Source organism: Cygnus atratus, chromosome 8 (assembly GCF_013377495.2).
Source record: "Cygnus atratus isolate AKBS03 ecotype Queensland, Australia chromosome 8, CAtr_DNAZoo_HiC_assembly, whole genome shotgun sequence".
Taxonomy (NCBI): Eukaryota; Metazoa; Chordata; class Aves; order Anseriformes; family Anatidae; genus Cygnus; species Cygnus atratus.
In genome coordinates this window covers 16476400-16499560 of record NC_066369.1, presented here as the reverse complement: position 1 = coordinate 16499560, position 23161 = coordinate 16476400, and the positions used below count along the sequence as shown (strand labels likewise).

Here is a 23161-nt window from a genome sequence, read left to right as displayed (position 1 = left end):
CCAAAGCTGTCTGGAAGGAGCAGGGATCCTGCCTAAGCTATTGACACAGGATTTGGGCAGATCCCTTCAGCACAGGGACAGCTGTCACTGCCCACAGATCCAGCAGAGGGAAGTGTTGTTCTAAAATACCCACCCCTGCGGTGAGTGCCTGATTTACAAACTGCAAGTCACAGTATTGCACCAGGAGATCAATCATCTGGAGCCTGTGTAATATGTGATTTATAAATTCTCAGCCAGAGACAAAGAAGCTTTAGCAATGCCAGAAACAGTAAGCATGGTAACAGTCGGGATGTGCCAAGGACTGAAATGAAATTATCTTTAGATCTATGGAGCTTAAATGTTTTTTATTCCCTGTAGGAGAACAAATGTTTGTATGGCATTTTAGAGGTTGAAGGGTTATGATCTGTTGGTTTATGCTTCAGCTAACTTTGAAGCTGTAGCCTTCCACATGAAAAGATGAGATCTTGAAAAACAGATGGTCAGGAGTGCACTTGGTGATCACAAGGCAAGTCATCACAGAATGCTTTATTCAAGAGGACTGGCCCAGTTTCAGATAACTGCTTCCAGAGCAATTGTCAATCATGATGCTTTTGCTCCTGCAACTCCAAGCGGTACTGGAGGGTTAAAAGTCAAGTATAAAATCACCTGTCTGATCTGAGAAAGAATGTTTATTTAGAAATATTTTAAAGTGAAATTTCAACTCCAAATATTACCCTCGCAAGTATACTGGACACTGCCATGTAGCTTTCCTTTTCTTACTGCATCAGATTTCCCAGAGCTGTGCATGTGGAGGGACTGAAGTACATGCTCAAGACACCCCTTAGTCACACTGAGTATAGCATTTGAAACTGTTAATTCTTTTGAGATTCAAAGCTGGTTTTGTAACATCTAAATATCAAGTTAAAAAAGATGAGGGGATGGCATGATGTGTGAAATGAAACTCAACTTTTCTTGGATTGTCAAGCTGTTATTTTTCAGTATCTTATAAATGTCTGTGACGAACAACTAGAAAGGGTGTTAGAACTTGAAGAATGTTTTCTGGATAGCGCTGCTTGAAAAAGACTGAAGAAATTAATCCTAATGTAATAGCACTAAGATAACTGAAGATGAGCTTGATCTGCTGGATTTACAGTCAGGAGCTGCACAGCTGAAAACAATGTTGTTTTTGAGTAGGCGGTTAACAGAATATTCCCTTTGCTCAGGTATCATCACTGGGAGATTTGTGGGGAGTGATCGGTGAGAGGAGTGCTCCCCTTGTGGATCCCCAGGAGCCACTCAGCAGCAGAGTAAATAAGAACCAAACCTAGAAAGTTAGGTTTCAGTCTGTTACTCAAGCAATTATGAACCTTATAGCCATTAGGTTCTGTGTTCTGACTTAATATTTTTCCTTTTATTTTTAGCACAACAAAGTGTTCCTGGTTTTATAATTTAATGAAATATTAATTTGTTTTCCTAGCCTATTGCTGACAAAAAGAAAAGCATGGCAGATCATGGAGACAGACATTTCATTTTAAGTAAGTAGAAATAAATATTATAGAATAAGACATACTTTTATTTAGTTTGCTCACAGAAAGGGTAGACAGTTCCAAGAGGGGAAAACAGATGAAATCATTAATCAGGCAAATGCTAGCAGAGCAGATGATTTATCTTGATGGTGGAAGTCAAGATACATGAAGGCTATGAAGGTGGCAGGTCAAGAGACAAAAGGGAATTGGTCTTTTAGGAAGATTGCTGGCCTAGCTAATGTTTACCAAACTTTAAGAATGATTCTTAGAGAAGAAATTGCAGAAAATGCCTTGCTATTGTCACCTCTGAGGTTAAAAATTACTATTAATCAAAGTGTATCACCATAAGTAACACCAATCAGCCTGAAACAAATGCAAACCAAATACATTTTCCACTATGCTAGCAATATGGCTGCAAACTGGAAAAACAAGTGTGCTTTTTTTACAACGTACATATTTGCATTAGCAGTTCTATACGTTTGGGTTAAAACACCAGTTTCACTTTTATTTGTAAGTAGTTTCAGTTTGGGCTCAACGGCAGTGTTTGTGTTCCAAAACTTGTTTTGCACAAAAGTATGTTGTATTTTAATAGCTCTTTTAAGTTGAACTGATAATAATAGATAAATGTGAGCTCCGTATGATTTGTAAATTATTTTCACAAAATCTAGAGTCTCTGCTGTTTAAATGAAGGGGGGGGTTGTATAGCTGTGAGGAAAAGGATATTGGTGTTTTATGGAGGAAAAGCAACGTTTTGAAAATAGATTCTTTTTCCTAGCTGATAACTAGACAGTTAACAAACATTATTCTAGCAGAATGAATGTAAGGAGTATAATTATGTTGGAAATATAGTTCTGAATAGATTTTTTGCAGTGGGGTGGCTAAGAGTGAAAATATTGCAGGAAAATTTCTTGAGCAGATCGAGATGTTTGTACGTCTGGCTAAGAGGAGGCAGAAACACCCCATTTGCTGAGGTATTGGGAGAAATCTAGGTAGAAATCAGCCTTTTCTTTCAGGCTTTCACACATTTACCCCTGCAGAAGCAGCTTTTCAGACACGGCTGAGGGCGGGAATTGCACTGTCAGCTGGAGAAAGAGGAAGTGGAGTAGGAAAGTCAAATAACTTTTGGTGTGTGGGTTGTTTTTTTCAAGCGTTGTGCATACTTGTGAAGTTTTGTAAAACGTTATCTGCTTTTGACTGGAGCTGCATGGCCACCGGAGGCTCTGGCCCCGCAGCGGCGCGGCTTTGGGCTGTCCCTCTCAGAAGGAGGACGGGCACTGCGTGCGCCCGACCCGGTGACGGGACCGCTGTCGGTGTGCGGAGCGGTGCCGGACGAGCCTGGGTGCGCCCACAGGGCCCCGGGCGGTCTCCGGGGCCGGGCGGGACGAGCCCTTCCCCTCAGCCGAGCCCCCCGCCCGGTGCCCGCCGGGCTCCCCTCAGGCCGGGCCGGGCCGGGCCGGGCCGCAGGTGCGCGGCGCCGCCTTTGTCCGCCCAGGCCGCCACCGCCCCGCGGCCTGTCAGCGGGCCCGCCGGCCGCAAGCCCCATTGGGCGGCGCGGCCGGTGACGCGCGGCGGGGCGGGCCCGGAGCCGAGGAGCGCCGGTTGCAGCCGGTGCCTCGCGCCGCGCTGCGGGCTGACGGGCGCTGACGGGCGCTGACGGGCGGGCAGGCGGCGGGTGAGGCTCGGCGAGGGGCTCGGTGAGGGGCGAGGCGAGGCTCTGCGCCGCGGCCAGGTAAGCGCCGGGCAGCCACCGCCGGCAGGTGCCGCACCGCCACGGCCTGCGGGGAACGGCCCCGCGCCCTCCCGCCCCAGGGGAGCGGGGCGGGGGCGGGGGCTGGGGCTGGGGCTGGGGCTGGCGGCCGGCGCCGAGCGGGTGGGGCCGGGGGGAGGCGCCGCGCCCGGTGCCGTTACCGCTGCGCGCCCGCCTCCGCTGGGCCAGGTGTGGCGGCGGCACCTGCCGGTGCCCCGGGCTCCGCTGGGCCGCGGCCTCCTCGCTGCTGCCCGGCCCGGCTGCTCCGCCCGGAGTCCGAGGCACCCTCCTGGCTCCTGGTAGCGGCGTGTCCGGGGGGCGATCAGCCCGTGCTGAGGGGTGTGGGGGTTAAAGCACCGAAACGGGCTTCCCCGGGGCTCGGTTCTACGTGGAGGTTGTCATTAACCGTGCCGCTCGGCTCGCTCTGCTCGAGTGAACACCTGGTGCGGTCCTTTCCAACAGCAGCCCTGGGTAACGCTGCAATAAGCCGGGAGCTCCGTGCTCACTTGCGTTTTCAGGCGTTTCAGGGGTGTGTTCTGCTGACTGCTGGCTTCCCTTGCCTGCTAGCTGAAGCGATAAGATAAGGCATCGCTCCCTTCCCCGTGTCTCAGGAGTCTCCTCTCTGTACCTGCTTAGCAGGGATGGCAGCTGGTCAAAGGATTGCTTATCTGTTTTGGCTGCATTCATAAACTTTTTTGGGGGGAGGGAGGGAGGGACCTCACAAGGCTTAAGTAATATCATCTTACAGGGTATCACTCATATAATTTATTATGTATTGTCTCCGTATATTGCATGCATTTTTTTACTCTGTGTAACCCAGCAGGCCCTGGGGGGAATGGACGAGTTCTCCCAAGTAGCGCTTTTCTTCAGCAGCTGCGGTGCTGACCAGAGCGAAGGATGTGGTAGGAGAGAGAACGGGAGGGAGAAGGGCTGCACCATAGAACCAGGAGTTAGGATAGGCTACAAGTTCCCTTAAGGGCTTTCCCTAGTGTTTTTAAAACATCCTGTTGTAGCTAGGTAACAGTGCTTATCACAGAGTTTCATGCTAGCACATATTTTACATAGTAACCGTTTCAATTTCGGTAGGTTTCATGTAATTCATAGAAATTTGCATGTTTGTTCTCTTATGCTCTTGAGAGGAAAAAAGTTGTTGGTCTGACCGCTATTTTTTCCTTTTTTTTTTTTTTTAAGGAAGATGGCATTATCATGGGGATGAAAATAAAATTAATTTCCTTCTGCTTCTCACAAGATACCTGTACAAGTGCTCTTTGAAGTTGATGACAGCATGTTGAGTAAATTTTAGACAGAGCAGTAATACTAAAGAGGCATCCATCCGTAATTCAGCATTATAAAATGAGCCTCGTAGAGCAGTATCTCACTGCCAAAGAAGTATTTTTATAATGGATTTCTTGAATGAGAGAAGGGAGGAAGAAAGTCTTGGGTTCCTTTAGTTGCTTCTGCGCTTGCCCTGCCTGCCACACTAGAGGTAGTGAAGGAGGCTGTAGCTCTAGTAATACTACTACAGGCTGCTAAAGCCATAAAGCTTTACTCTGCTGGGATTAGAAATGGGTATTTCATGTGACTAAGGGGATACAGCATGGTTTGTACTGGTCTCAGCTGCCTGTTTCACACTGCTGCCTTTATTTCCTGTGCTAACCTGTGGGCTGTATTTATCCTTCCTGTAGGCATCCTTATAACAGCTGTTCAGCTGTTGTCTTGCAAATAGCATTATTCTGCCAGTTGCTCTTGCAGTTATTCTTTTTTCTTTTTAAGAAGTTAGAAGCCTGTGCTATGATTATGGAGATAATTGGTTCAGATTACTAGGGTAGCTACATAAAAGGAGAGGGAATGTAAAGTGGAAGTAATATTTGAATCTTTAAATATGCTGGAATGTTAATGTTTGGGTGGGGTAGGCTATGTTATTTCAGGAACAGAGGAATCTATTCTTAATTTGCTAATTAACTAATGAAACATTTGCTTGATTCTTCTTAACTGGTGACAAGCTATGGCATGTCCTATCTGACAAAGGTTTGTGTTCTGTATGGAGTGGGTTCAGGAGCCACACGCTATGAGCTCGTAACTCAGCTTTGTTGTAGCTGGTAAATCAAATTGTGTTCCATATTGAACTGAAGTTTTAGAATACATATGAATAGTTTCCCCAATTAATTGGTATGAGAAGACTGATTTCTATTGGTATAGTACTTTGCAAGAAAGGTAGACAGTACAGCTATCAAGACAGACATTGCAAATGCAGTTTGGTGCATAACACAGGCGTGCTCTCCTCCAGTGTACACCAGAGAGGGTTCTAGAGTCTTTCAACAATCAGAAAGGAATTGTGGAGAGAACACCTAATGGCGTGTCTTCCATTTAATTCCTACTGGTGCCATTCTGTTTCAAAGTAACACACGCTCCAAATTAGATGGTGTGAGTGCACTTCCATGAGAAGCGTTCAACTTCTCATCGTATTCTAGTATTGTAAGCTGGAATGCAGTTTCTCATAAATTGAGAACTTTCAGTGTAGGAAACTGGCATTTTTGATCCCTTCAATAAGGAATCCAGTGATACTAATAAAAAAATACGTTAGCAAAGCAATCTCTTTTTGTTGCTGCTAATTGTTAGTAGGCTTAGGACTTGTTTTGCATTGTTGTGTTGCAAGCACTATTTGCTTGTTTGGGAGATACTTGCTTGAGTTGTGGCTTTTGTTTAATATGGAAGCAAAACTTCAGTTTTATGCAATAACAGCTACAAAGCTATGGTCATGTAGTTCATTTAGCAATAATTAGTGACATCAATTTTAATGCTCTCACTTAAAACCTTGGAAATATAACCCATGATTTCCCAGACCTTCCTGCTATAGTTTTCTGGGGAAAATGTTGGTATTCTGTGATTTAGTTGAGGTTTTCGTATATTTATCCAGATATTTTATGGTAGGTTAAGTTCTCCTGCATGCAAACGTAGATGTCTACTGAGCTGGAATTTGAGAACTGCAAATTTAGATTCTAATGTTAATGTATTTAACCTTTAAATTCTTTCCTGTGAATGAAGGCAAAATTTTGATATGCAGTTATAGTGTAATCCACAATACTTGAAGAAGGGAGGCGATCGAAAAGCTTCAACTGAAACTGCTTGTTTCTGGGCTGTTTAAATTATTAACAGGGATGATAATCTATCACTTTCCACCCACAACAAATGGAAGTGTGAAAGTGATTATTACTTAGCCAGTGCCCTTGCAAGTAAAGGCGCTTGTTTTCTAAGTAAATGTCTTTTATTAAACATTAACATTGTTTAAATACTAATTTTACAATGACACTGGCTCAAAGTCAGGAAAGCACCAAAACATTGCTTAGTTGACTCCGGGCACATCCTGTCTCAGTTCAAGTGCTTTTCTGAACAGGAGTTCAGTAACGTCAGCTTTGCTTGGAGCTGTTATTCCATTTCGTACAAACTGGGGGCTGGATGTTTTTTTACTTCAAAGCTCTTAATTGACTAAAGCGGTGGTAAAACCTTGACTTTTGTTTTTGAAGTTACTACATTGGGCTTCATACTGAAAAGTGGCTTTTGTTCTTGTAGTAATGCTGTCTGGAAGGAAAAAAAATCTTGCCAGTTGTTAGGTCTTCTCAGACAGCCTTCTCTTAAAGGTGATTTGGTGCGGTGGAGGACTGTTGCGTAGCGTGCTTGGACTTGACAGAAGTATAAAGAGTAAGTTTACATGCTAAGCTAACTGTCTGTCAAGGTATCAAAGCAGGATTACCGCAGGTTTACTGTAGCACTCAGTTCTGATCACTTGTAACTTGTTGTGAAACAGCATTGTTCTAGGAGATGCTTCTGGTAGGTAACTGTAACAGTGCTTTTAGCTCTCACGGTTGCATGCGGACCTGTTCTCAGAAAATATAGTATTGCATAGTACATGCAATGTGGAAACTTGTCCTTCAGTCCTTTAATTTATTTAAAGATAAATAGATAATTGGTTGGATTGATAAATAGATAATTGGTCGGATTGATAAATAGATAATGCAGAGTAATAGAGATGGAAAGATGCTTAGGAGGTTGAGGTGACTGTGCAGACAGCATGCACCCTGCTGGTTGGTTAGTAAAGCCTATTCCACTTCCATTTCAGGGGAGTTTTGTATTAGACTGCAGAGCTTCATAAGTGTTTTTTTTTCCTTTGACTTTGAAGTGTGGAGGTTCTTCAAAATGCTAGCAAGATGGGTTTGGGGAGAATTTGCGTACACAGAGTAGCTGAGTTTGAACTAGATGTATGTTGGATATTTATCTATTCTTTTTTATAGGTATTTAGATGGAACATCTAGAATCAAGTGTTTCAACTTGTCATCTGGCTTTTGGCAGTAACTGTCTTTCCAATTAAACAAGAAGACATGCTGCTTCTTCTAAGAAGAGATACTAGCCATGCTGAAAATGTGAATCAACTTTCCAATGTCAAGTAACAGAGTGAAATCAGATGCATTTCTGTATGACTGCCGTGATAATTGTTTTCCTAGATGCAGTTAAATTCTTTTCTGGTCTGTGGAAGTAATAATCTTCCCTTCTGGAAAGTTCTTTGAAACCTATGCAGTATCAGGAGAACTTAAAACCAAAACACCATTTTTTTCATTTGTTCTTAAATCTTGTGTTTATGTTTGTGTGGTAATAATTATCTTGCACAGGCAGAGTGTATTTATTTTTCATTTGTGAACTCGATGCTTCTGTTCTTTTAACATCTGTTATCCTGATAGGACATGTTTGGTCTTGGCAGTCTATAACTATCGAAAAATCATCAGTTTCCCTAACTGAAAAGATTCGCAACATAAAATAATTACATAAATACATTGAATTTCAGTACTCTGCTCTCAGCAAAACAGGCAAGATTTCCCATCATATGTAGCATGTCGGCCACTTCGCTCTTGATCTCAGTTCAGCGCTGCTGAATTCCTCCCAGGCCCTTTATCCAGAAGTATCAAACCAGGGCATGACCTTGCTTGGTGAATGCATCAGTACCCACGGAACTGATTTACAGCAGCATGTACACTGCCATGCTGCGTAGCTGTAGCACCGTGATCCTTGTGGATTGCAAAACCAGCCCAACGTTTACCTGACTTCTTGGGTAGGATTTGTAGTCCACTCTGTTGTGCTGTGACAGCAGCACTGCTGGTGCTAGTTGGAAAACTAAATCAGAGCTTGTTCAGGTGTGCGTACGTACTCTAAGGTTCCTCTTTCTCAGAATATTTCCGTATTTCAGACTTGATTTCTATAGCCTCACTGGGAACATGTTGGATATTACTAGGGTCTCTAGCCATTTACAGTTTTTCCAGGAATCAGTTTATTGAAAAGTACACTGAAAATGGAAGAGCACGCCTGCACAATTCCCTGCCGTTTCCCAGGGGAGGATGGCCTTTTGTTAAATATTCTTAAATTTTTTATGCAGCTGGCCTCTCTTGTACTTGTACTGCTCTTGAAGACTGAAGATAACAAACTACATTATAATTAAAGAATCTGCTGGTAGAGGAACCTTGTAGCGTTTAAGTAATGACTATTCTCTAGTGTTATCTTGGTATGCTTTGCTTTCTGATGTCCTGAGCATAGCAGCACAATGAATGGACATCGTGAGTATCTGTCTGATTTCTGGAAATGAAGAGGATAAGAATTAATTTTCTATTGTAGCACTTATCTTGGTATGCAGAATTAAGTAGATACTATTGAGACTTCCTTTAGAATGCTGGAGGGATCCTGCTGATACCATTGTTTTACAGTTATGTATTCATATTTCTCAGCATGAGGAAGACTCAGGAATGTGGATACAAGAATAAAAAGGCATTAAAAGTGAGCTTGAAAATCTAGTTCCATGCGGTTGGGAGATGTCTAACCGTACTAGTCATGTTAGTATTGGGATGAAAGATTTGGTGTACTGTTCTTTAAGATGGTTTCTGAGAAAGTTATAGAAGGTACAGCATGCCACAGATATCGGACCCAGTCTAGACATGTTGAGATTTCTTCCCTAAGCGAGATTACACCAAAAGCATAGGTGAAGAGCCAAGGAGGAGACTTTTCGTACTTACTGCTTCAAACTTGCTCACAGATTTCTTTGGAACTTGGAAGCAAGGACAGCTTGTAGTATTGGCAAAGGATTTCTGTCTTCAGCATTGCAGTACTGATTTCAAAGCTGGGACTTGAGGGGACAGCAAAGGAGGCCTGTTCTTAACTCCTTTTAGGTATCACTTGAGAGTGTAATCTGTGCTGCTTCCCTGATATCTTCCATGGCACGCTTGGGCTGGAATGTCTGACTGTTTGACATGCGTGCAGTCATCCCTGGAGAGAGTGGTCTCCTCCCACGCTGGTTGGAATAAGCATTAGCTGAGCACAGACGGGCTGTGTGCATCTGTCCTGAGAAGGCAGATGTTTCCCAGGCTGTTCTGTTCTCTCCTCTTCACCCCCAGTCATTTCTCACTCATCTCTTCTCCTGTACTACTTGCTTAAGAACCACCAGTCCTCTGAGCATTCTTAGCCTTGCAGTCCTGATTCTGTTGTGTTTTTTTTGTATTTTTTTCCTAAATGAGATGATAATGATCTTTCATAATGGAAAAGAGGTTTGTACAGGGATGTTACCCTTCTATGGTAGAAGTGTTTTCTTTGGTATTAATGTAGGACAGCCTTTGCTGCTCCTAGGGCTGCATCCTTGGTGGTGTGTATTTTTCCTACAAAGGATTAGTCCAGGCAGGACTTTTCCCCTCTTCTGGTTGCTTCCAACACATGGGTCAAGTCACAGCAAAAATTTGTAGTTCTTTGCCTCTTTTCGTCTTTACACATTCCTATTGCAGTAGTCCTTATAAGCGCTAAATCTTTTTTTTCTTCTAGTCTAGCTTTCTTCTTTGTTCAGCATGGCCTGTGACCTGTCTCCCCTTCTGTGAGTGGCTTTTAATTTTTGTGAAACTACCAACTTTGTCTAAACTGGTATAGTATGGAGTCATTCTAGAAGCTCTCAGTAATCTAGATTCAATCTCTTACGTTTGGCTTGTTTAGAAAAACATTTACTTTATCAAAGAAATGCAACTAGTTGGTCTGACAAGCTCCGTTTAATTTTTACTTCTACATCTGCAATGTTGACTGCCATAGTTTAGAGGTTTGTTTTTTTTCTTTAAAAGTGGACTTTTTAAAGTGTATGTGAAGTTCATGATTGTACATTTGGGTGATAGCATGAGCTGTTCTAGGGTGGTGTTGATAATTAGAGTACATTGCTGTGGATAACATAATCTGGTACCTCAGTGCTGTCAATCCTATTCCACAAATCCATTAACAATTCACAAAAAAGGTAGCTTGTCTACAGAGAGATCCTTCATGCATTCTTTGAACGTGCTTGGCTTCAAATTTATGTTTGAATGAGTCTCGTGTACAGTTTGGGTGCTGATCCTGCTTATGTATCTGTGTCCCCTTTTTGAGACTAATGTGAACTGACTTTTTTGTTTTATCAACTGGTGTACGTCATTATGGGCTAATGCCAAGCTTAAAAGAATAGAGTTCTTTGGGTTCTTAGAAGTGTGTATGTCTTCAGAAATAGCAGATCTCTAGCTAGCAGGAATCCATGCCCTTCTCCTATGTTTTTTTTAATTCAATACTGAAATTTTAGTTTACTTGAAAATGTTACGGGGCCAAAAAGGAGGCTGAATGAAGACAGTGCTTCACTGTGAATACTAACCTCTTTGTGTTGAAAATGAATGAATGTGACTAGACTGTGTGGTGCTGCACAACAAATATTTGGGACTTGTTTTTTGTTGGGTGGTCCCAAGCTCCTCCATGTCCTCCTTTTCCAGTCAGCAGTACTACACTTTATGTTCACTTTAAAAAAAAAAATAAATAAATTAAAGCCTTGTGGAACTGCAGTTATTCGTCACGCGTTAATAGGTTTTGCTGTTTCTTCAGCAATTGCCAAGCAGACTCTTGATGGTAGAGCTTCAGGTGGCTGATATTTTCAAGTTTGGGATACCAATGTGAAACTTCTGGTGCACTATTTGTCATTTCCTTTTACAGGGAGATATGTGAAATGTACAAGTGTTTGAAGAAATGGAAACTAATGGAGTGCAAAAAAACCACTCTGTTTTCTATGGAAAAAGTGCTAGTTTCCTGTGAGAATACAAATTAAATAAGTTGATTGAATTGCTAATTAAATATTAGGGTGAAACAAAACATGTCTCTAAGTGAATTTACCATTTGGCTTCTCTGTATAACCAATACAAAGCTCTGCTTTCTCCATATTGATTGTAATGTATTTTAGATGTATTTTAGATGCTAATATATCTTTTATTAATTTTAAGCTAATGTATTTATATTAGTTAATTAAAAGGATGAGAGCACAAGTTGAAAATAAATCCATAGTCTAGGGAAGCTACTGCATACAGCTTGGCTGAAGATTTACGTTGCCTCCTTAAGGAAGAAGGAGGCCACAACACTAACATTTGTCTGCTTAGTGAAAACCCTTCCTCTGTTACACTGCCATCACCATCTGATATAATCTTAATTTATATTTTTTTAAAAAATTTAAAAATTTATATTTTTTTAAATATGCATGTCTGAGTTTGAAAGTATTGCTGGGCCACTGAAACTGTACAAACTACTGCTCACTAGAAAAGTAAATCAGAATTGATTCAGAGTCCAGGTTTTGCATGGGTCGGTAGAGATCTCAGCAAGCACCCTGCGCAGTGAGAAAGCATCCCAGTGAGGATCATTGCCTAGAATGCAGAAAGCTTACTTTTGGGGAAATCAGTCTTGATGCAATGACCTGCAAGACAGACAAAGCAGGTCTACTTCTCAATTTCCTCGTATTTTCTTTACCATCAGGTTCCTGTTCAACTTAAACACGCCCATCCAGAGGCTAGCTTTGTGCCTATTTGCCACTTCTGTTTTGCAGCGATTTTTCTGTAAGCTGTCTCTCAACTACTGTCTGTCTAGCCTTAAACTTGAACTTAAACTGGGTAGTTTGTTTTTATTTTTAGCTTGTGTGCATAAATGTTTCTCACCAGTACAGGCCTTTCTAGGAGCATAGGTTGTGACCTTCTGTTTCGGCTAGAAGGCAACATCTTGAGGAGAGGGCTGGGGAAGTGCTTTTACTAAAGCTGAAGCATGTGTTTAGAATTGTTCTCCAAGCTAATTTAGTATGAGACTAGAAGTATTGTTTTTTTCCTAAATGTATGTATCTTGTAGACTTGTAATATGACTTCGTTACAAAGTTTAACCCGCAAAATACTTAACTTGGTTTCTCCCTCCCATCCAGTGTTGAGAATTAGGCCTAAGTAATTAGTAATTAGGCCATGCACTTGGGCAGACCTCACCGATGCAATCCATTGTCATGTGGCCTACGGGCAGGTAATGAGAACTGGCTGTGCGACGAGACTGTTGGGAGGTGATCCATCTCCTAGTGACTGTTTGACCAGGGACCTGTTTTAGTATCACAGACTAATTCTTTACTGGACTTTCTTAAACACAGAACAGATTCAATCCTTGCATATTGGTGGCATTTAAGGAGAAGTTAACTACTTATGGTTTGAGGAAGACCTTGGTCTTTTCAGGAGTGCTTCAGCATAGCTTGGAAATGCGTAACGTGATGTAGGTAATCCTGCTCAGTCAGATTTCAAGGATAAGCCTTTTGCTTGTAAAGCAAGTCAATTTGGAATAAAGCTTACTTCTAATTTAGATTAGACGGCAAGATAAAGTATTTCTCTTGAGTTAAGCGTAGCAGAGAAAGGAAGTAATAAAAATCGACACTGATATTCTGTGTTTAGGTGCCGTCAAGACACCTTTTTTCACATGCTCAAAGGCCTTCTGTGTTGAGCCTAGGAATGTTCAAGCTATTGGGTAGTTGGGGAAACTACTTATTATATCCTTGCCAAGTTGCATGCTAATCTAGTTTCTCAGCTTGCGGAAGTTTTGGTAGTGGCAGTGGTAGATAGTAGTTTAATTTTGCAAGGCTTTTTTTTTTTTTTTTATCGGCTTGTGTGCTAGGCAGTTAACTTTGAAGCAGTAGCAGGGAAGGATGGTGACCCATGTAAAGTGAAAATATGAGCATAGCCTAATTTACTAAATTTTATACTAAAAACATGTTTATGATTTTCCAGAAATGAATGGGCCAAATAGCTTGGTATAAGTAGCCTTCTCTAGAGAGAAAGGACTACCTTAAACAGTGTAAGACTTTGCAATTACTGGTCCGCATCTTATGTTCAGCAGTACTGTCCTGAGCACAGCAGTGCTTAAGAACTAGCTAATCCATACACAGAGAGTTGAGATTGCCTAGTTGTGGTTAAGATCCAAGACTGTTTGAAAGGTCTTCAGGTATTTAATGGTTTGAAAGTTTGGAAAACTTCTAATGCTATTGTTACTGTAGTCTTGAACATCCTGTGCTTGAGGAATGTTTGTTGTAGAGTTTGGGAATGTCTTCAGGCTTATTTTGAATACAGAAGGATAATCACTTAAGTTTAATCATCATTTGTGACCTTCTTCAGAAGGAACTAGAAAGAAGCTTTCTCTAATCTTGTTTGCATGTTGTTTGGCATTCAGTGGAATGCAGATGCAAAAATATCGAGTCCCCATCTGAAAGATCCTAAAACTAAATCTCCGCGCATGCAAGTGGTCAAAGTACAAGTTTTGGAAGACCATATATCAAATGGATTGGATTGAGTATTCTATCGCTTGGATTGAGTATTCTGTCACTTCTCAGTAGAAAGCTGAAACAAAAAGCGGTAGGTGTGTGAAGGCATCTGCTGAGGCTGTGTAGCAGTTGTGTTCTTTGTGAATTTGGACCTGTCCTAGGACTCTTGCAGTACCTGGGCTTTTTGTTGTTTAGGGACGCTTAAAAAAGGAGATGGTGGCATGCCTATAGAATGGGAAGTTTTAACCAGAAAAGATGTGTTGGGGGTGAATGAGTAAGGTTTGTTCCTTTTTTCCTTTGGTAATATTCATGAAGATTTATTTATCTATTCCAGTGTCACTGAAATACCTGTCAAAGTATGCTTTAGTTGTATAAAATATATTTTGATTAACTGTCAGAAACATCTGTTCAATACTTAAGGCTATTTTTTAAGTTGTGTAAAATGAAACCTCCTGCCAGGTATTGGCTTTTGTAGCCCATCATCATCTGGGGAGAAGTGTTGTGTCAGAGCCACCCCTAACCAATTGTGCCTACAATTATATAAGCAGTGACCAAGTGGCAGAGTAATGCAACATTAAGCAACCTTTTGGGGGAGGAGAGAAGTTTCTGGTGGTAATAGGTAATATTTTTCAGAATGGTAGCTTCTTACTCATATGCTGGATTTGTTTGTATTGAAGTTGTAAGCATGAAGTAATTAAAAATTACCTAGATAGTAGTGAATGTTATTACTTTATTTTTCTGGCCTGAGGCATGGTTCCAGCCTGGGGTAACTCCTGAAGTCATCACTTAGCTTGGGGCTAAATTTCTTTCTCTCATCTTCTGAGAAAGAGTGCCAATTGAATTAGGCCACTTTGAAAAGCTTTTATGGCTCTGATATGGGTTGAAAGCAGCTGGAGATGAGAGTCATCAAGCCCATTACACTTCAGCTTTTTTCCATTTGATTAGTCAGTCTTGGCATACAGATAAGATCTGAAAGAAAACTGTCTTGAGCAAAATTATCATTAATAATTCACATGTTTACGTTATACTTGTATATACTGTGTATTTCTCCAATGGGAAAGTTGATTTTGCATATGTGGAATTGTAATAAATACACATGCTTCATCAGGAGGTTACAAAAGTGGTCATTAAGATGACCAGAACTTAAGTATCTAAGCCCTCAATACTGAGATGCTCACTTTCTGCTAGAAACTGTTCTAAAACCCCAGTAAGAACGTAGCTTTTTTTCTAGGATATGCGATAGGGACTAACAATTTAATTTGATGGGTTTAGTGTTTTGATGGGTTTCTGTGTTTTTACACCTGTGAATTTATGTCCAAGCCCCAGAGAATTATTCCAAAAGAACTGATTTTAAAGACACTTACAGACCAGTTTTTGCAAGTTGAGCTGCAGTGAATGAAGAAATTGCTATTTCTCAGCTGTGGTTATAACACCTCAGCTGCAGGAGTAGCAACTTATTATGTAAATGCAAAACCGTTTGTGCTTAAATGGCTTTTTTAGCACTTAAGTGACAATGACAAAGGCTGTTACTCCATCTCTACTTCACGGAAAGCAATGCTTGGGTAGTGACCCAGTAAATATTTCACAGGGGTGGTGTCTTAAAGGATTCTAACTAGAACTCTAGCTTATTAAATCTTAGACCTTTAAAACACTGCTGTGGAAATACTACTGAAGTGCTGTTGTATTACGCAGCTGTGGGGATCCAAATGTTTCATGATCTGATGATACCTTATTTCTCTCCAGGAGCATATTACAACCATCCTGTCCTTCTTCAGCTGCTTTACCTTGAGCCGGCCTGGTAAGTTTCTCCATTTTATTAAAAGTGGCCTTGTCAAATCAAGAAATACTAATTTAATTTTGGCCATTCCTCTCTCTTCAAATGTGAATGTAGGATAAGAATATGGTTCTGACTTAGTTTTGCTATTTGTATTTTTATAGCAGCTTGTCAACTCTGTTGGAAATTAAAAGTACAGTAAGAGTACATCAGGAAAAATACAGAACATCACCATTCCTTGTTATCTGTAGTGCTTAACAAAACTTTATAGTAAGTTTGCCTCAAAACTGGCAGTGTCTGTGGTATTGCTTTTGACAGTGGACAATTTGTTTTACAAAGTAAAATATGGCCCTCCATTTTTGAGAAACCTACCTTTCTGCCAAACTTGGGTGTATCAAAATTGACTGAACTATTTCTCAAAGTCTTGTATGTTGAGTATTTTATTTTCATAGAGCTGTTTGGCTGGAAAAAAAATACTTTCCAGTGAAATAGTTAGCTGTAGGCTGTTTCCTCTTTTTTCTTGTGTTGATATGATGGTGTAAAACTTTGACTTTACTCTCTAGATGTTCATGTCCGAATGTGCTCTGTTCCATTTTGTGTAGCTCTAGCAGTGCAGAGCTTAACAGGTCCTGATGTCTGCAGTAAGGCATTAGTTGTGCTGAAAGCTGAATATTTGCTCTATATTTTAATGGCTTCACCCAAGTAAAGTATATTCAATGTTTTCCCATCCAGAATGAAGACAAATGTGAAGATGGCATGTCCAAGGAATTTTAAAAGGTGTAGACCTCCTGACTGAGAGGTGCTGTATATTTCATTCTCTTTAATAAAGTAAGTGTTAATCAAATGTATGCTGCCAGGGGTTAAATTTGCCAATTACATACACGTGTGTGTATGTATATGTGTGTATGTGAATGACAATAATGCACAATAACAATGTTAGAAAGCTACATTTTCAATCCTCTTGGTAGGAGAAGGGGAATTATATGTAAGAATATGTAATGCAGAACTGTTGTTTCAAGAAATTTTGTTCACTCTTTATTCTTTACAAATTGGGTGGAATGATTTAATTCAGTAGAAAATCCTAAATTACAAGAGCAATCCTGTTACAGTATTGCTCTGATTTTTGGCATTCTTAATAAAAGAGAAATAACTTTAGTTACATAAACTTACGATAGAGGTCAAAGACTGCTAGTAATATCTCAGGCACTTAAGCTCCTACCTGCTTGTTCTTTTTACTTGACTAGTACCCAAATGCTTGATCAAAGCATTTCTCCTAATTTTTGGTGCTAGTTTAATATAAAATAAAAAATAAAATGAAATCATGGCTATGGTTAAGTATCAGGAGTTCTTGGATCCTTTTGCTATACTTTCAATACTAGGCCAATATTTCATATTAGATCTACAAATCATGAAAATGGTGATAAGCTTCAAGTGTTTAATGGTGAGATAAATTGTTTTTAACCATTCTCTAAGGATGTCTTTTCTTTTTTCCTCTACCAGCTGCTGTTCTCTCACAGGTGAAAGTCATGATCACGCTAACAGAACTCAAATACTTAGCAGATGCCCAGTCATCCTACCACATACTAAAACCATGGTGGGATGTCTTCTGGTATTACCTCACCATGATAATGCTGCTAGTTGCTGTGCTTGCTGGGGCTCTCCAGCTTACTCAAACCAGAGTGTTGTGTTGTCTTCCTTGCAAGCTAGAATTTGACAATCATTGTGCCGTGCCTTGGGATTTAGTTAAAACCAACCTTAACATGTCTGCTAGCTCTACAGCACAGATAATCATCCCGCTTAAAATCCAGAATGATCTCCATCGGCAGCAGTATTCCTATATTGACGCAGTATGTTATGAGAGACAGCTTCATTGGTTTGCCAAATTTTTTCCATACCTAGTGCTTCTGCATACCTTTATTTTTGCAGCTTGCAGTAATTTCTGGCTTTACTATCCTAGTACAAGTTCCAGGCTTGAGCACTTCGTAGCAATTCTTCAGAAGTGTTTTGATTCTCCATGGACAACACGTGCCCTCTCAGAAACAGTTGCTGAGCAGTCTGTGAGGAAGTTGCCAATAGCCAAATCCAAAGCAGTGATTTCATCACCTGGGAGTTCAGTAGATATAGGGGCTAGCAGACAGTCCCTGCCATATACACAACCTGGCTTGGAAACAACTGGAAGAGAAAACTCCTCGAGTGTTCTTGACAAAAAAGAAGGGGAACAAGCTAAAGCTATATTTGAAAAAGTGAAGAAATTCAGAGTACACGTTGAAGAGAAGGATGTCATATATAAAGTGTATATGAAACAGATCATAGTCAAAGTCATTGTGTTTGTAATAATAATAATTTATGTTCCCTATTATTTATCCTTCATTACACTTGAAATAGATTGTGTAGTTAATGTTCAAGCCTTTACAGGCTACAAAAGGTACCAGTGTGTTTATTCACTAGCAGAAATTTTTAAAGTTCTGGCTTCGTTTTATGTTGTTTTAGTGATCTTCTATGGCTTAACTTGTACATACAGTTTGTGGTGGATGTTAAGAAGTTCACTTAAGCAATATTCTTTTGAGAAGCTGAGAGAGAAGAGTAACTACAGCGATATACCTGATGTAAAGAATGACTTTGCATTTATTCTCCACTTGGCAGATCAGTATGATCCTCTTTATTCCCAACGATTTTCAATATTCTTGTCTGATTTGAGTGAAAACAAACTGAAACAGATTAATCTGAACAATGAATGGTCAGTGGAAAAACTGAAAAATAAACTAGTAAGAAATTCCCAGGACAAGATTGAACTTAACCTTTTTATGTTAAATGGTCTTCCAGACAGCGTATTTGAACTGACAGAAATAGAAGTCCTAAGCTTGGAACTTATTCCCGAAGCCAAACTTCCTTCTGCTGTGACCCAGCTAGTCAATCTCAAAGAACTCAACGTTTATCATTCATCACTAACTATGGATTATCCAGCAGTGAGCTTTTTAGAAGAAAATCTGAAAACATTACGTCTGAAATCGAGTGAGATGGGAAGAATTCCCTTTTGGGTCTTTCATCTGAAAAACCTTAAAGAATTGTGCTTAACGGGATATTTCGTGCTAGATCATCACAACTCCATTTACAATGAAAGCTTTCAGGGACTAAAAAGTCTGAGATCAATTCACTTAAAAACCAACCTTTCCCGTATACCTCAAGTGGTTACAGATCTTCTGCCTTCTTTGCAACACTTGTCTATCAACAACGAGGGAAATAAATTGATAGTGCTAAATAACTTGAAGAAGCTGGTAAACCTGAGAACCTTGGAATTAATCTGCTGTGATCTAGAGCGCATTCCCCATTCTATTTTCACCCTAAACAATTTGCATGAAATTGACTTAAAAGAAAATAATCTCAGAACAGTGGAAGAAATAATTAGTTTTCAGCATCTTAAGAACCTTTCTTGCTTAAAACTGTGGCACAACAGCATTTCATATGTTCCAGTGCAGATTGGTGCATTATCAAACCTGGAACAACTGTATCTAAATTACAATAATATTAAAAATGTTCCATTGCAGCTATTTCTTTGCAAAAAGTTGCAATATTTGGATCTTAGCTATAATAAGCTAACCTCTATACCTGAAGAAATCAGTTATCTGACCAATCTGCAGTACTTGGCTTTGACAAAAAACCATGTAAGTAGAACTTTGAATTACTACTTAAAAAAAGAAAATCAAATACTGACTTAACTTCCCATTCCTTCTGGAGCAGTCCCTGATTCAAAACGTTTTTGTAGTGCTCATGATTGAAGTAAGCCAGGTAGAGCTGAAAGAAGGTAGTATTTGTTTAATTGCTAGAACTTTGGTGTCATGAAAGCTTGTTTAATACTAAGTGCTATCTTAGTCCTAAAGTGCCTTCAGGGCTCTGATCCATAATCACAGATAGCATAGGCTGGGACGGATGCTAAAATGTACCTTCCATTTCTCTGCACCTGTCTATCCTATGTAGTATATTAATGGCAATAATCTGTGTTAAATTTTTACCTGAAGTGGCCAAAGTGAAAGCTTTAGTGAATCAGCAGCTAGTTTATGAGCAGCGCAGCTGTCTGTTTGGGAGGAGGGAAATAGCTGGTAACCTCAGCAGCAGCGCTGAACTGAGAGGCTTGTTATTGTGGGGTTTATGACCTGAGGACTTCTGTTCAGGTTTCAAATTGCTTTCACTAGTAAGGTTGTTTTTATATGTTAATAGTGTGGACCGGGATTAATTACCGCTGTGCTGCTTGTACAGGTTTCACAACACTGGAGCTGCTAATGTCTCTCCACAGAATCTGTGCTTTGTCTTCGTTAAATGGTTCTTAGGAGATGGCGGTCTATTTATCTCCCCTGTCACCTGCGCATGCACATGTTTGTACACAATCCTGCGTGTGCACACATGCATATGCTCTCCCCTGCCATGCTTCTGCCTTGACTTCTGCCAGTAGCTAAGCATTTACTTAACAAAAAATTGCATATAAAATGTTGTAGCGTTCTCAAGCACTTTCTCACCTAACAATAAAAACATTAGTTATCCCTTCCATGTCCCTCCATAAACTAAGAGCTTTCTTACCTTAAAATAAAATCAGGAAATGTAAAAACTTGCAGCTATGTGCAAGTTAACGTATTTTAACTTAGGTTATTTTTGTTCTTTCCTTTTTCTAGATTGAAATGCTGCCTGATGGATTATTTCAGTGCAAAAAGCTGCAATTTCTTCTTCTGGGAAATAACAGTCTGATGAATTTGTCCCCTTGTGTGGGTCAGCTACTGAATCTTGTTCAATTAGAGCTCATTGGAAACTATCTTGAATCACTTCCTGCTGAACTAGAAGAATGTCAGTTCCTAAAACGGAATAGTCTAATTGTAGAAGAAAGGTTGTTAAAAACACTTCCACCTCGTGTAAGGGAGCGTTTGCAGACATGCTCAGATAAGTGCTAAGCTTGAAATGAAACTCTATATCAGTGCATCCTGTAAGCCTTTTCACTTAATACTCTCTAAAGATCTGTATAGATGGAGAGAATAGCAGTTTACAGATTAGTCTTAAACCTAAATGCATTGAACAGAGTTTATTGTATTGGAAAATAAAAATGTTTGGACTTGAACAAAAAATACAGCCTTTAACAGGTAATCACATATTTGGAAAGTCTGAAATATGAATTGCCAATTTGATTCTACTATTTGAAATAACTTAGTTAAACGTCTATGATGGTATCGGAATGGAAGAGTTGATTGCCTGGCTACAGTGAGTGTGTGTATATACTTTTTTTTTCCTATGGGAAATTTATTTCTGTTGATAGTGATAATTTTAAACAGTTTCATCTCCTGCCATATGAGGCCTAAAAACTGTCTGGAATTAGTTTCTAAATGTGAACTCTTCACTAACTTAGAATATCTTAAATTGAGAATTTAAACTATTTGAGCAGTTCAATTGCATGGGATATACTGAAAATCATTTTTCAAGATACCTTAATTTTTGAAGATTTTTGACAAGTACTAAGCATTAATTTTATAATCGTGGAAGATGCCATTTATGTCTTGCTATTAAAACCAGTTGGGCAATAATATCTGAAATCAGTTTCAGTATTTTTGTCTTAAATAGTAAGTACAAAATGTTGCCTAGAAATTGGGAGGAACCAGAAGAATCTGGAATAACTGTTGTGCATGTGTACTAGTCAAATTTTACAGTACTGATTTTCATAGATTATGATGGCAAACAGAACACGATAAGGTTATAAAGCTGTCTTCTGTGTGTTGTGAGCATCCCAGGTGTCAGTGTAATCTATGTTGCTATTTAATGTTTTTTATAACCTCTCACTTACTGACTGCCTCAGTGCTTCTCCATGCCCAGTTATGGTATTTTGGTGGCTGAGGAGAGGAAGAAAGAGGTATGTGTTAGATAGGAACTGAAAAACAAAGTTAAAACAAACCAAATAGTCACACAGTTCATAAGTACCTGGGAGGGAAAACCAGGAAAACGTTATAAACTTTGTCTCTTTGAGGGATGGAATAATTTCATAATTAACAGTGGTGAAATAAGTTCTTATGCCATCCTTAATACTTGCAAAACTGGATGGAAATAAAATGGTTCCTGACTTTATTCATTTTTCTGCTGTGCGCTGTTTTATTGTACTTGAAACTTAACTCTGCAGACATTTATTATGCTCACTTAAGAAGTTCTGCCCTTGGAAAAAGAAAAGAGCATGCTTTCCAAAAAACACAGATTTGAAAACTTATTGTAGTATATTAAAGTTTTCAAAAACAATCTTAATTATAGTAAAATAAATGTGATAAATTGTGCTCTTAAAGACTTCATTGTCATCAAGTGTGCTAACTACACATTCCAGTTTGCAATAACAAATAATCACAGATAAGCCAGTTTTAGTATTAGACTGTTTCTAGTCATCTCTTGCTTCCGTTTCAGTGCCACTTCTGTGGAGAGTAGGGTTTATTTTGAATGAAAATACCAAAAGTGAGTGATCAGCGTGGAAGTAGATGTCTCTGCAGTAGCAGTGCAAGAGGTACCTCTTTATTCACTGTACTGATGGTATTCCAAAGACCTCTGTAGTTAGAGCACTTTTCTTCTCAGGGAACCAAAATGTGTAATTATTATGTTTTATGTAGTTCTAGAAATGGTTAGTGTAAGCTGATTAGTTGTTTTTATGTGCAGATCAGTACAGTTTGAATAGTCTTTCATAGCAACCGTATGTAGCTCTCCCAAACTCTATTTTCATCTAAATTTGAGTTGTGTAATAGTTCCATGGGAATCGATGTGGTTCACAAACAGAGCCAGTCATGGTAGATGTGATCGATTAAACTGGAGTATGGTGATTTGCACCCCTGTGGCTGGAGCTTTGTTAATAATTGCGGTAGATCTATGTTAGGACTTTGTAAATTAACACTGGGGAATGCTTCATGTCGTAATTTGACACCTGAGACTTGCGGCTTAGTAATTCTTTGAAAAAATAGGCAAGTATTTTCTTCAAAGCTTTTTTGAAATTGGAAAGCTGTATCAAAAAAGTTGAATAAGCAAGTAACTGCGTACATGGTTTTGGCCAATAACTTCAGTTTTTTAGCAGTGAATCTGCCCTTTGCCACAATCAACACAACTGATAGGTGAGCAATGATCTTAAGTATGCATTTTATGGTAGTTCTGCCAGAGTGAAATAACACAAAACTTTGAAAGGTACTTCATTTCTGTAATGTGTAATCTCAAGTCTTTTAAGGAAACGGTTAAAAAAAATGCATAAGTATACAAACAATGTTTTATAATTTAAGTAGTTTACATTTTTTCATTCAGAAGTCTTTTTCAGTGTGCACCACCTTGAGAGGGTTGGATTTTTTCACTGTATGTTTGAATGTTTACAAGACACCCAGAGAAAAGCCAGAAAGGTTAAAGGCTAGAATCTCTAGCCTTGTTTTCAATCCACAGTGTGCCTTTATTATCCGTTTTCTACCATTAAGCTCAATCCCAATGTTTAGAAGAGAGGACGGAGACACATACAACCC

At 39.7% G+C, this 23161-nt stretch overlaps 1 protein-coding gene across 3 annotated transcripts; it reads left to right on the top strand.

Annotated features, from left to right (window-relative positions):
* The first annotated feature begins 1256 nt into the window (after nucleotides 1-1256).
* Nucleotides 1257-21750, top strand: LRRC8B (leucine rich repeat containing 8 VRAC subunit B). 3 transcript variants are annotated; one of them, XM_035537245.1, is made up of 5 exons: nucleotides 1257-1514; nucleotides 15626-15680; nucleotides 16389-16484; nucleotides 17157-19318; nucleotides 20321-21750. In XM_035537245.1, the coding sequence occupies exons 4-5, from the start codon at nucleotides 17183-17185 to the stop codon at nucleotides 20591-20593; spliced, it is 2409 nt and encodes an 802-aa protein (XP_035393138.1). In that variant the 5' UTR covers nucleotides 1257-1514; nucleotides 15626-15680; nucleotides 16389-16484; nucleotides 17157-17182; the 3' UTR covers nucleotides 20594-21750. The 3 variants fall into 3 exon arrangements, with proteins under 3 accessions (XP_035393138.1, XP_035393136.1, XP_050568108.1); XM_035537243.1 differs by lacking the exon at nucleotides 1257-1514 and adding an exon at nucleotides 3073-3234; XM_050712151.1 differs by lacking the exon at nucleotides 1257-1514 and adding an exon at nucleotides 3076-3177.
* Nucleotides 21751-23161: the final 1411 nt, after the last annotated feature.

What these genes read in the sequence shown, in the direction of transcription:
- LRRC8B (XM_035537245.1), top strand. Translation starts at nt 17,183, where the DNA reads ATGATCACGCTAACAGAACTCAAATACTTAGCAGATGCCCAGTCATCC. An exon ending in TGGCTTTGACAAAAAACCAT is followed by an intron (nt 19,319 to 20,320) that starts GTAAGTAGAACT and finishes TCCTTTTTCTAG; the next exon opens with ATTGAAATGCTGCCTGATGG.